This window comes from Lupinus angustifolius, chromosome LG13 (genome assembly GCF_001865875.1).
Source record: "Lupinus angustifolius cultivar Tanjil chromosome LG13, LupAngTanjil_v1.0, whole genome shotgun sequence".
NCBI classification, from domain to species: Eukaryota; Viridiplantae; Streptophyta; class Magnoliopsida; order Fabales; family Fabaceae; genus Lupinus; species Lupinus angustifolius.
Window position 1 is genome coordinate 9,867,508 of NC_032021.1, and position 12,901 is coordinate 9,880,408.

At 35.0% G+C, this 12,901-nt stretch overlaps 1 protein-coding gene across 1 annotated transcript; it reads right to left on the reverse strand.

Annotated features, from left to right (window-relative positions):
- On the reverse strand, window positions 5,567-7,659 carry LOC109363365 (DNA repair helicase XPD-like; the record flags this gene model as incomplete). Its single annotated transcript, XM_019609612.1, is given in 5 exon segments — window positions 5,567-6,069; window positions 6,419-6,527; window positions 7,139-7,215; window positions 7,361-7,439; window positions 7,570-7,659. Coding segments are annotated over 5 exon segments (472 nt in total), but the record flags the coding sequence as incomplete, so codon positions are not given.

Genomic DNA, 12,901 nt, shown 5'->3' on the forward strand with positions numbered 1-12,901 from the left:
TCCTCAAATCTTTAAGCATGCACAATCAAATCGCAATTCTAAACCATCTTAATATTTAAGCAATTCTAAACCATCTTAATATTATTGCATTACTTAAGGATGAGTGAAAATATATTTTTTAATTCTTATACAAGTCGCAAAAGATATTTTAATATTCAATCTCAATCTTATTTTTTTGATAGAATTGTAATATTTACCTTACTCATATTGCAACACAATCAATTTGATATTATTTATTTTCCATAATGCAATCTTTGATTTATTATTTTTTGAATCCCTAAAGATTTAATTTTAATCAAGGTATACAGTTTAATCAAATTGATATGATTTGATTCAAATTATATATTCTCGAATCTTTAATTTATTTGATAATCAAACCTTAATAAAATCACAGCTTTAACTTATTCATTTTTTTATTGAATAATTTTGAAGAACGTTTTTTCCGGACAAAATTGATTATTCACGGTAAGGAATAAGGATCATATGATAAGTGGTGTGAATATGTTGTGTCGGCTTTTAGGTATTTTAGTTATGTGTGTTGAATATAACAAATATTGATATGCACTTATTCAACTATTCTTGATATATAACTATAAGGGACGGGTCGAGTGACCCAGACATAAACCTGAACCCGTCCTTTTTTATGACGGGTTTATCCCTTTTAATCGGGTTTGTCCTTTTTTATTTATTTGGACAGGTCAGACCCGTCCCTATGTCATCAGGTTGAGATGGGTCAACAGGTCGGGCTAGATCTTGCTCACCCCTACTTACAACCTTATGGAGCTCACCTTGGTGCTCTTCCATGTAGGATTTTCATATTTTCTTCTCTGTTTTTTTTATTAACATAGAAATGAGTAACTAACTTCTCTTGTTGGGATTATATGCAATTATTCACTTTGATGTGCCTATTTTGATTCATTTCAATATATTCATGCAATAATTTCTATAGTTTACTCTTGTTCTTAATGCATGATTTTATATGTTGAATGTGTTTGTTGGAAATCACATGTTGGATTATGAACTAGGATATATCATCTAGTGGGTTTACTTTCTTGGAATAGAGTTAGATTAATTAATCAAGATAACATTCACGCTTATTACATACCACTTTTTTAAACATTTAAGAAATTAATGGTTAGTTAAATGAGTTGTTGATCTTATCATTATGACACTAATTTTATATTATTTTGTGAAGTTTAATTAATTAGGAATATATACATTTAAAGCATTAATTGAGTAGTTTTAGGTCGGGTGTAAGAAAAATGGAAACTCATTCTCATCCTTAGGAGATAGCCCTCTGGTTCGGTTATTTTTTTTTTGGAGACTATGCTCATTTCATATTTAAGGCATCTAAAAACCAAAATGAGGAATATAATATCAATCATTATACATTGTCATTATCTACCATTCATTTTTAATTATGTTTGACTTTTCACAAAAAGTAATCCAAATGAAGAGTAGATGATACACAGATTGTGCATAACTTTTTACACTGTCAGTGCATCAATGTTACACTCTACTTTTATTTCAAAGTCAATAATAATTAAATATGAATGATAAATGATATAATAATAGTTATAGTAACCATTTATACATATTTTTCTCCCGTAAAATATGTAAAGCCACAATGGATAAAACACTAACGTTAAAATATTTTTAGTATAAGTGATTTAGTTCTCACATCCACGTATCCAGATCCTTTGGAACTGTGAACCAATCATAAATAATTTCATAAAAAAATTAAACTGAGCCATGAAATTGAATCGAACTACAATTTTTCATTTTACTTGATCCAAATCGTCAGTAAGTCAATCTGGAACCACTTAGACCCTACCTATATGGTGCTATGGTGGTTGAAAAAATGTAATAAAAGGTGGGATGGGTGGTGAAAATAGTAAACTGAAAAATAATAAATTACGGTTTCATTTTTTTATAGTTTACTTCATAAAATGAGGTGGCGAGGAAAACTGATATGTCAAATTTTGATTAGATATGTATACAAGCAATCATATACTAACAATGCACACTGAAATAAATATAATTTTCTACATGCCCCTGCACAAAACCACATTTCTTATACTTGTGTTAAGGTAGAAACCATCATGGCCAGAAAAATACCTAAATCACTAGGTGTTGAGTGCTTAAGGCTCCTACTTAGTAGATACTAGAGAGAGCAAATGTATGTAACCTTATCCCACACACGTGGAGAAACTGTTTCCAGGATTTGATCCTAAAGATCTATCTCTACTAATAGGAAAATGATTTTGTTCATATATTTGGAAGTACAGAATTGTGTTTACTATGTGCTATAATCAAATAAATTTATAAACAAAATGGAAAATGGGCTAAATTAGTAAATTACTGAAGCCAGGGTGAACATACAAATAGATAAATACTCATATAAATTCAATGAACCCATAATGACAATTTATGCGAGTACTCCAAAATATTTGAGTTTTTAAGTCTCAACCATAAGCTTCCACACTTTCATAGGATTGTGAATCCATATCCTCATATTTGTGGACTCCTCCACAACAAAATGACAGTTTCTTTACATTTATGTGAGGATGAGAACTTCATGTGGAATCAATAAAATCAGGCAGAGAAAAACCTCAATACATGTCATTCATGCCGCCTTCAACCATCTTCTCCAAGTCTTCCTGGGACAAGAGGGTTTTCCGGCCACTGCCACCGGTCTTGTCGTAAGGTTGGGCCATTTTCCTTAGGAACTGCATCCAACCGAAAAGATTGGCAATCAAATATCAGATATTCATGTTACTAACATGCAACTCTAATTATGAAATATGTCAAAAGGTACACTTATCTCCTCATAGAGGTAGGTGTAATTATAAACATCTCCCCTATGAGGGACATGAGTGTAAGGATAACTGAATCTCAAGGGAGGTGAGACTAACTTTTGAAAGGGTTAAAGATGATTTTAGTGCCTGGAAATATAAACTATTTAGATTTTATACAAACTTTTGGAAACCTTCTAACACCAGCTAGTTAAGACATGCATCCATGAGATTCCAGCATAGTGTAGTATACAAACTTCAAACTACAGTCATCAGGACATACCTCGCGTGCTATATGCAAAAATTTACATGAAAGTAATATCATATTTTCCTTAATACTTTATCATTTTCGGGTTTTTTTTGGGTTCGGGTATGGTATTGTTATTTTCAACCCCGTTGAGTTTGGGTTCGGGTTCAAGTTTTGAATTTCGGGTTTGGATATGTACAAACTTGACCCTGATCCGCCTCGTTGCCATTCCTAGGGACAGGTCCAAAATAAGTCGGGTTAGGTTGGAAAACGACAAAATGACAAACGTAGGTTTGTTTCCTCAAATCTTTAAGCATGCACAATCAAATCGCAATTCTAAACCATCTTAATATTTAAGCAATTCTAAACCATCTTAATATTATTGCATTACTTAAGGATGAGTGAAAATATATTTTTTAATTCTTATACAAGTCGCAAAAGATATTTTAATATTCAATCTCAATCTTATTTTTTTGATAGAATTGTAATATTTACCTTACTCATATTGCAACACAATCAATTTGATATTATTTATTTTCCATAATGCAATCTTTGATTTATTATTTTTTGAATCCCTAAAGATTTAATTTTAATCAAGGTATACAGTTTAATCAAATTGATATGATTTGATTCAAATTATATATTCTCGAATCTTTAATTTATTTGATAATCAAACCTTAATAAAATCACAGCTTTAACTTATTCATTTTTTTATTGAATAATTTTGAAGAACGTTTTTTCCGGACAAAATTGATTATTCACGGTAAGGAATAAGGATCATATGATAAGTGGTGTGAATATGTTGTGTCGGCTTTTAGGTATTTTAGTTATGTGTGTTGAATATAACAAATATTGATATGCACTTATTCAACTATTCTTGATATATAACTATAAGGGACGGGTCGAGTGACCCAGACATAAACCTGAACCCGTCCTTTTTTATGACGGGTTTATCCCTTTTAATCGGGTTTGTCCTTTTTTATTTATTTGGACAGGTCAGACCCGTCCCTATGTCATCAGGTTGAGATGGGTCAACAGGTCGGGCTAGATCTTGCTCACCCCTACTTACAACCTTATGGAGCTCACCTTGGTGCTCTTCCATGTAGGATTTTCATATTTTCTTCTCTGTTTTTTTTATTAACATAGAAATGAGTAACTAACTTCTCTTGTTGGGATTATATGCAATTATTCACTTTGATGTGCCTATTTTGATTCATTTCAATATATTCATGCAATAATTTCTATAGTTTACTCTTGTTCTTAATGCATGATTTTATATGTTGAATGTGTTTGTTGGAAATCACATGTTGGATTATGAACTAGGATATATCATCTAGTGGGTTTACTTTCTTGGAATAGAGTTAGATTAATTAATCAAGATAACATTCACGCTTATTACATACCACTTTTTTAAACATTTAAGAAATTAATGGTTAGTTAAATGAGTTGTTGATCTTATCATTATGACACTAATTTTATATTATTTTGTGAAGTTTAATTAATTAGGAATATATACATTTAAAGCATTAATTGAGTAGTTTTAGGTCGGGTGTAAGAAAAATGGAAACTCATTCTCATCCTTAGGAGATAGCCCTCTGGTTCGGTTATTTTTTTTTTGGAGACTATGCTCATTTCATATTTAAGGCATCTAAAAACCAAAATGAGGAATATAATATCAATCATTATACATTGTCATTATCTACCATTCATTTTTAATTATGTTTGACTTTTCACAAAAAGTAATCCAAATGAAGAGTAGATGATACACAGATTGTGCATAACTTTTTACACTGTCAGTGCATCAATGTTACACTCTACTTTTATTTCAAAGTCAATAATAATTAAATATGAATGATAAATGATATAATAATAGTTATAGTAACCATTTATACATATTTTTCTCCCGTAAAATATGTAAAGCCACAATGGATAAAACACTAACGTTAAAATATTTTTAGTATAAGTGATTTAGTTCTCACATCCACGTATCCAGATCCTTTGGAACTGTGAACCAATCATAAATAATTTCATAAAAAAATTAAACTGAGCCATGAAATTGAATCGAACTACAATTTTTCATTTTACTTGATCCAAATCGTCAGTAAGTCAATCTGGAACCACTTAGACCCTACCTATATGGTGCTATGGTGGTTGAAAAAATGTAATAAAAGGTGGGATGGGTGGTGAAAATAGTAAACTGAAAAATAATAAATTACGGTTTCATTTTTTTATAGTTTACTTCATAAAATGAGGTGGCGAGGAAAACTGATATGTCAAATTTTGATTAGATATGTATACAAGCAATCATATACTAACAATGCACACTGAAATAAATATAATTTTCTACATGCCCCTGCACAAAACCACATTTCTTATACTTGTGTTAAGGTAGAAACCATCATGGCCAGAAAAATACCTAAATCACTAGGTGTTGAGTGCTTAAGGCTCCTACTTAGTAGATACTAGAGAGAGCAAATGTATGTAACCTTATCCCACACACGTGGAGAAACTGTTTCCAGGATTTGATCCTAAAGATCTATCTCTACTAATAGGAAAATGATTTTGTTCATATATTTGGAAGTACAGAATTGTGTTTACTATGTGCTATAATCAAATAAATTTATAAACAAAATGGAAAATGGGCTAAATTAGTAAATTACTGAAGCCAGGGTGAACATACAAATAGATAAATACTCATATAAATTCAATGAACCCATAATGACAATTTATGCGAGTACTCCAAAATATTTGAGTTTTTAAGTCTCAACCATAAGCTTCCACACTTTCATAGGATTGTGAATCCATATCCTCATATTTGTGGACTCCTCCACAACAAAATGACAGTTTCTTTACATTTATGTGAGGATGAGAACTTCATGTGGAATCAATAAAATCAGGCAGAGAAAAACCTCAATACATGTCATTCATGCCGCCTTCAACCATCTTCTCCAAGTCTTCCTGGGACAAGAGGGTTTTCCGGCCACTGCCACCGGTCTTGTCGTAAGGTTGGGCCATTTTCCTTAGGAACTGCATCCAACCGAAAAGATTGGCAATCAAATATCAGATATTCATGTTACTAACATGCAACTCTAATTATGAAATATGTCAAAAGGTACACTTATCTCCTCATAGAGGTAGGTGTAATTATAAACATCTCCCCTATGAGGGACATGAGTGTAAGGATAACTGAATCTCAAGGGAGGTGAGACTAACTTTTGAAAGGGTTAAAGATGATTTTAGTGCCTGGAAATATAAACTATTTAGATTTTATACAAACTTTTGGAAACCTTCTAACACCAGCTAGTTAAGACATGCATCCATGAGATTCCAGCATAGTGTAGTATACAAACTTCAAACTACAGTCATCAGGACATACCTCGCGTGCTATATGCAAAGCCATGTCGGTGCTCAAGTTCAGGTGGGCATCATGTAAATGAGAGAGTATCCAACCAGGCAACTTGGAACGCTTGTCATGACGACTATACCTGCAGAAAGTTTAAACCAACAGTGTATTTACTTCCAAAACTCCGCTGTTGAGAAAAATAAAGTAGAAAGCAAAACCATGAATGATGCAGTAATCACAGGTAGGTATGGTAAATACATCTTTGAGAAACACTTCATAAATTCTAGATATCATTGGGTATGTGCCAAAAAAGGATCTATTTATGCAGATTTTCAAAGTTTAAATTGGTTATGTAATGCAAAAAACCTGTTAGCTATAGATATTTACAGTAACATCTCTCAAACACACGAATTGATTTTATTGGGTTTTGGGATTGAACTTGTCACGGCTCTGGATAAGCCTATTTCTTTGCTAAAAAGACTGGGTTATAAAAAGCTTGTTAAGATTTTTTTTGTCTGCCATTCATCATTAGAGATGGGCAGTAACTTCCAATCCATTTTTGGACAAGCTCCAAGTGTTACAAAGAGAGAGTACATAGTGCTTTTCAAATCCTAACTAGAAGCTTGTAAACTTAGACTAAATCACATTTAAGCAATGGCTGAACTTCAGTATAGAAATACCTGCAGCAACCCTCCTCCCATTCCCCCAAATGTGCTTGCTTCATGGAGGAAAAAATGATGCAAGAATACTAACCTTTTGTCTGCAAAAATCATCATTCCATAATCAGCCTTTGAACGGATTACACGGCCCACGCACTGAGCAGCTTGTCTCTGCTCAAGCAAAAATAATATCACTGAGGGTAAGTGTTTTAGTTTCAATATGTTTAGGAATCAGATGATCAAATAGTCCACAATCATAATTATGAATTACAACAGGCTAGTGTGTGCACACAGATAGAGGGTGAGCGAGTCATACCAAGGCATCAAAAGTCAGAAAATCGCTTGCCCCAATTTGAAAATTTTCCCGTAGATATTCCAGGCGTGCTAGCAAAATCCTGAAAAATTAGTACACCAATAAGTTCTGCAATCAGCAATTAACCTACACAATTTCAACAAGGAAAAAGAAAGAGAAATCCGATGGTCCTAAATTGCACTCATAGAGAAATTTAATAAAATGGGCCTTACCTGCTTAATGTATATTGAAAAGGAACACCAAACATGATTACCAGTCTGCCATAATGCCGATCAAAATCTATACCTTCTGCAACTTTTCCCCTGCAAATGAGTACATCTATTCTTAAGCTCTGACAAACTTGATGATAGATAAAGAAGCAAACAATTACACACCTGGTAACCCAATAAGTTAATGAGAGGAAAGACATTCTCTTAATCTCTTTTATAAACAATCAGTTTTTTATATATAATATAAACAATTGACATAATATGATTACAATCTGCCTAAAGCCAGAGGAGTTGCACATGATATATCAATTCTAGAATCTTAATAATCTGGCTCATGACACATTATATGTGCATCGAGCAAGGGAAAAGCTATGTATCTGAACATCAATGCACACAAGGAAAAAACGCTATTGATAAATTAGTAGCTCCAAATCACAAGATCCTATTTCAATGAACAAGAAAAGGGAGCTTGAAAGACAGATACAGAATCAGTTATCTCAATCATAAAAGAGATGGAAGCGGTTCTGTTTTTAGGTTTAGCATAGCTACAGGAACTTATGTAAACATTTGATATTGTTATACAGCCTCAACAAATATAAATTATTCTCTAATCTACTTCTCTTATCAGATAATGAGAAGCCATTCCCACTTCTCTACCACTGGGCGGGGTCGGCTCATGAATCAAACAATGCTGATGTGTTATATCAAAAAGACAAAACCAGCTCCATTGATAGACCACTTAGGTCCAAATCCTTCCTAACTTCTCGTATCAGATTACGGTTTGTGGTTCTGCTTTTGTGGTTCTTTGGTGTATTTAGCTGAAAAGGAACGATGGAATTTTCAATGACTCCTTTCGCCTCTAGATTATATACGAGAAAATTCACAATTGATGTAAAGTGAATTTTACAAGTTGTGAACTTGCTAAAATCAAGCTTTACAGGTGGTGCAACTTAGTCAGTGTGCAGCAGCTGAAAATTTTTACTATTCAAATTTGGCAGTGCAGCAATGTTGCAGCAATTATTTTACTGTTCAACTTTGAAACCATGTACTGGAGTTGCAGGAGCTAAATCACATTTTTGAGATGGGATACTTACTGGAGGTGCAAGTGGGCCACTAAAATCAGCATGAAGGGTCAGTTTTCCTTCTGCTAACCGTCTACTGCTATATTGCTACCTTTGGCCTAGGAAACAATGGTCCTTTAACAGCTAGGCAATTCTATTTGCACTCATAACCATTACTCACACCCAGACATAAATCGGATAGTCTGTCTGACAGTGCAAAAAAAGTCGGATCGCTTATCCGAAAATGAAAAACAGCCTATTGGACAGGCTATCCGATTTTATGTTTGGGTGTGAGGAATGGTTTTATCACTTTGTAGGTGCAAATAGAAGTGCCCTTATCTGCTACATGATTTGGTTGGGGTGAATCCAGCTCATTCTTGTTAATATATTTCTTACTTTCTTAGTCGATTATTTTTAAGCGATATAGATATAAAGAGGTTGTGCAACTCTATATTGACACAAAGAGGCAGAACATGCTATATCTTTGGTTTACAAGTTCAAATGAGAATTGAACCTATGACCTCTACCCTCACCCCAACCCATAGGTCAAGTGGGCATTGAATGAACTATTTAATGACATTAACTACTACACTAGCAGCAATCACTAGCAACCCATCTTTTATTCACTTATAAATACAAAGGAGCATATTTGTGGACATCTCCATGATCTCTTCAGAGAATTGGTGATATCTGTTATCACCATGGACCAAACTTTCTCATTTACTGTTCTTGTTATCACTCTTCATGCCCTCAGTTTCTTCTTCTTCTTCCATTACAGTCCTCTACACCATTCATCGTGCTTCAATAGTCTGAGTCGTATCTTCCTGCAGCTTTTTAACACCTCAACTTTCACTAACCAATCTGGTGTAGTTAGTTGTCAACATATTTTATTAATTTTCAAGTCAAGACTCTCTACACAAACTGTCTGGTTTCCGGAAAAAGCAAATTTTGTAGCCACGTCACGTATCAACTACAGAACAGAGGCTGAAGGTGTATTCAAGATTGATAGTAAAATAACCATGTTAGGATAAATGCAGAGAGGCTGTAACTTTTTACTACACTCCCCTCCTTGCATTGATTTCTCCTACCAGACTTCCCTCTTGTACCCACAACCCCTCAACCTTGCTTTCGTTAAACCCTAATTCTCTGTCAAAACCCCAATTTGAGACTGAAAACATAGATACCAGATTTGCGAGGTTCGGGTGTGTGCTAGGTATGTTTTAGTTGATGGCATTTTGATGTGAACCAGATGGGGGCAACCCTTGATTCAAGCGTCATGCAAGACCTAGGAGGCCCTAGGACTAGGGCAACGGCCATAACCCCACAAGTAAAGCTTGCAAAGGACACCATCCACCCTGTGGAACAACCTGGAGACCATGATCATGGAGGGCATTACTGACTTTTAATTTTAGTTGTTTTATTTTTGTAATAAAGTGGGATTACTTTCTCATGGGTAGTTTAGGTTTATTTTCTTTTTAGTACTTTTTATTATTTACATATAAATCATGTAACTTGGGTTTGGGGATTATTCATGTAATCTCATGTATTATGGCACTTAGTGGCCAAGGAGGTGCTACTTGGCCAAGCAAGCACGCTGCGCGTGAAAGTTGGCACACTGGGCGGCCAGACTATGCAACATATGGGTGTAAATCTGGCTGGGTGGATCAAGTTGGTTGTCACACTCTTAGGTAGGGCGCTGGTCAGAAATACACCCACGCTGAGTGTGGTCAAATTGGATTTTATCTTCAAGGAATCACTTTGCAAAGCTGTGGCCCATTTTTGTGCTAAGCATGGACCAAGTGTTGGAGTCGTGTGCAAGGTTCTTAGTGTGTTCAAATGTGTTTGAAATCCAAATTCAAAAGAAAACACATGGTGAGATATTGTGGGAGAGAACTTTGGCCGTGTGGTTCTTTTTGGGTGAAGTTGTTGCAACCATGTGAGGATTCCATGCTAGGCTATTCAAATTGGATTTGTCCTCTTACCATCCTAGGCGTGTGCTACTTTTGTGCAACCAGGTGAGATTTCCATGTTCATTTGAATTTGAACTCAAAATTGGCGTGTGTTTAGTGTGGCCAAGCCGTGTGGGAATTGATTAAAATGTTCCTTTTCTTAAGGAGAAGTTTGAGCTACCCATGTGAAGATGTGCTAGGCATGTGGAGAAATTTTTGGGCAAGATATTAGGCTTGGATTAGCTTGGGCAGCCATGTGGGAAGATTGTGCAAGTAGCCAATTTGGATTCAAACTCTTACCACCCTCATGGGAAAATCCTATGCGTGTTGAGCTTGCCAAATTATACTCAAACTCTTACCACCACGTGGAGAAGTTCTAGCCGTGTGGGTTTGATAAAGATGTCTTATCCTTATGGAGAGAATCAAGTGCAAACCGTGCCCATTTCAAAATTCAAGCAAGCTGTGTGGATTGTGGAGGAGTTCAAGTTGAATTCAAAATTCAAACAAGATGGGTGGTCAAATCTTTTGTGGTCGTATGTGTTGAGCACATTGTTAGGGATTCCTTAAGACTGGGTCATTACATTATTAATTCGTTTTCTTTATGCATTTTATTGCCTTATTTCGTGGAAGCCACCTAGGCTAGCCGCACACTATTTGTAATTGTGAAAAGATAAAAAGAAGAATATATTTGAAAACTTTTATTTATTGCATTCTTAACTTGAATTACAAAGAGAAGGCTTATCTCTTTAAATAAAGAGAAAGCAAACAGAAAAGAAGAGAAATCAGTAACTAACATAAGTTAGTTACTGAAATAACAACCTAACAACTAATTAGGCATGTGCTAAATTGGCTTATTGTGCATGTAACAAATGAGCCAATTTACTCAGCATAAGAATAACTAATTGTTATTCTCTAATATACCCCCCTGAAACTAAGGGTAGTTGACTAAGGATGCTAAGTCAACAACTTTGAGTTGCTTTCTTAGTTTTAGAAACCTATCAGTGGCCAAAGGCTTGGTGAGCACATCTGCTGTCTGAAATTCAAAAGAGATGTGCTTCACTTCAAGAGACTTAGCCTGAATTCTATCCCTTACAAAAAATAGGTCAAGTTCTATGTGCTTGGTTCTATTATGAAGCACAGGATTGTGAGACATGCTCACTGTGCTTAGATTATCACATAGGATGAGAGGAACTTGATGAGGGATCTTGAGTTCAGAAAACAATGACTCTACCCAAATCATTTCTTGTGCAGCAAAATCAGTGCTGGATCTGGAGACTGTTTGCTGCTTCTTGGACCACCAAGTAACTAGATTAGGACCAACAAATAAACAAGCCCCTGATATGGACTTCCTGTCATCAAGATCAGTGGCCCAATCTGCATCACATAGAGTAGTAAGTGTGATAGGAAGGGAGGAATTAGAAACAGCAGGTTTGAGATGTAAGCCAAGATGAGGAGTTCCTTGTAGATATCTTAGGATCCTTTTGACAGCAACCCAATGTTGATCCAGAGGATTGCTCATGAATTGACACACTCTGTTAACACTATAGGCTAGGTCAGGTCTTGTAATAGTGGCATATTGAAGAGCACCTACTATTGACCTATACAGAGTAGGGTTATCAAATGATGTGGACTCTGTTTTAGTGAGCCTGCAAGTAGTAGCCATAGGAGTGATACTAGGCTTGGCAGAATCCATAGAGGCTTTACTGAGTAAGTCTCTGATATATTTGGTTTGTGTGAGAAATAGAGTACCATCCTTGATGTGTTTAACCTCAATATCCAAAAAATAGTCCAAGTTGCCTAGTTTCTTAAGAGCAAAGGCAGTGCTGAGTTTGTCCACAAGAGCAGAGATTTGTGAGGCTGAGGTACTAATGATGATTATGTCATCAACATAGACTAGAACAAACAATTGGTAGGTATTGGTGAGGGAGATAAATAGAGAATTATCACACTTGTTATTCTGAAATCCTAAATGAAGGAGAGTGCCCTTGAACTTCTTAAACCATTGTCTAGGTTCTTGTTTGAGTCCATATAAGGCCTTGTGTAACCTGCACACAGTGGTCTTGTCACCATTATGAAAACCAGTAGGCTGAGTCATATATACCTCCTCATGCAGGGCACCATTTAGGAAAGCATTATTGATATCCAGTTGTTGAATGGACCAACCATAAGTGACAGCAAGGGTGAGAAGGATTCTGATAGTGATAGGTTTGATGACAGGGGGAAATGTCTCATTGTAGTCAATTCCAGGAATTTGATGAAATCCCTTTGCAACAAGCCTGGCTTTATACTTAGAAATTGAGCCATCAGGATTCTCTTTAATCCTAA